This window comes from Ochotona princeps, chromosome 17 (genome assembly GCF_030435755.1).
Source record: "Ochotona princeps isolate mOchPri1 chromosome 17, mOchPri1.hap1, whole genome shotgun sequence".
NCBI classification, from domain to species: domain Eukaryota; kingdom Metazoa; phylum Chordata; class Mammalia; order Lagomorpha; family Ochotonidae; genus Ochotona; species Ochotona princeps.
The window spans coordinates 39694389-39695834 of NC_080848.1; the positions used below are offsets into that span (position 1 = coordinate 39694389).

A 1446-nucleotide genomic window follows, 5' to 3' on the forward strand; every position below is an offset into this window, starting at 1 on the left:
GCATGCTTTTTTTGCATCCCAGAAGGAAATTGTGGTTTTAGAAATGATGGGATACCTTACATTTTAAGAAATGCATATAAAGCAATTCGTTCATCATTACCCAGATTTTAATTACTGAAATTTGAAATTTAGAAATTACAGCCATTGTAATGAGGTTGAGAGAACAACAATGTATCATAGTAGTGTAAAGCATATAACTTCAAGTTTTGATGACACCTTTTCTCTTCAAGGAACTAGCAACAGATCATGACAGGAAAGAACCAAACCACTGTCTCAGAGTTCCTCCTCCTGGGTCTACCCATCCAGTCAGAACACAAACATCTCTTTTATGTCCTGTTTCTGGCCATGTACCTGACAACCATCCTGGGGAACCTCATCATTATCATCCTTATTCGACTGGACTCCCATCTCCACACACCCATGTATTTGTTTCTCAGCAACTTGTCTTTCTCTGACCTCTGCTTCTCCTCTGTCACAGTGCCCAAGTTGCTGCAGATCATGAACAGCCAAGTTCCATCCATCCCCTATGAAGGATGCCTTGCTCAAATATACTTCTTCTTCCTTTTTGGAGACCTGGAGATTTTCCTCCTTGTGGCCATGGCGTATGACCGCTATGTGGCCATCTGTTTCCCCCTGCACTACACCAGCATCATGAGCCCCAAGCTCTGTCTCACCCTGGTGGGACTGTCCTGGGTGCTGACCACGTTCCATGCCCTGCTTCACACCCTGCTCATGGCTAGACTGATTTTCTGTGCAGACAACGTGATCCACCACTTTTTCTGTGATATATCTGCTCTGCTGAAGTTGGCCTGCTCTGACACTAGTGTTAATGAGTTGATGATATTTGTTATGGGTAGTGTCTTCGTTGTCCTCCCATTCTTGCTCATCACCTTGTCCTATGCAGGCATTGTGTCCTCCATCCTCAAGGTCCCTTCTGCACGAGGCATCCGTAAGGCCTTCTCCACCTGTGGCTCACACCTGTCCATGGTGTCTCTGTTCTATGGGACAGTTATTGGTCTCTACCTGATCCCTTCAACCAGTAATTCTCCAGTGAAGGAGACTGTTATGGCCATGATGTACACTGTGGTGACTCCCATGCTGAACCCCTTCATCTACAGCCTGAGGAACCGAGACATCAAGGGAGCCCTGGGAAGAGTTGATTATAAAAAGATTATTCTCTTCTAAGAAGAAAGTTCTCCTCTTTTTAGGAGGGTAGTATTTAGGATGTAGATACAATTGTATCCTGAACATATTTTGAATTAATACTCATATATTAATCCAAATTCTTGTCTTACCCAGGAAACCTCCATAAAATGGTGTGTTGTTGAGGAAATCCTGAGATGGGATTAAGGCATCTAGCCCCGCCCTGCAACCACCACCTGCGGCAGCAGAAAATTAGGGGGTGGGAGTTCAACCTTGGTGGCTCAGGTGACAGCAGCCCTCCAC

At 45.1% G+C, this 1446-nt stretch overlaps 1 protein-coding gene across 1 annotated transcript; it reads left to right on the forward strand.

The window, feature by feature from the left end:
• Positions 1 to 246: 246 nt before the first annotated feature.
• Positions 247 to 1185, forward strand: LOC101533203 (olfactory receptor 1468-like). Its single transcript, XM_058676455.1, has one exon. The coding sequence runs from the start codon at positions 247 to 249 to the stop codon at positions 1183 to 1185; it is 939 nt and encodes a 312-aa protein (XP_058532438.1).
• Positions 1186 to 1446: the final 261 nt, after the last annotated feature.

What these genes read in the sequence shown, in the direction of transcription:
- LOC101533203 (XM_058676455.1), top strand. Translation starts at nt 247, where the DNA reads ATGACAGGAAAGAACCAAACCACTGTCTCAGAGTTCCTCCTCCTGGGT.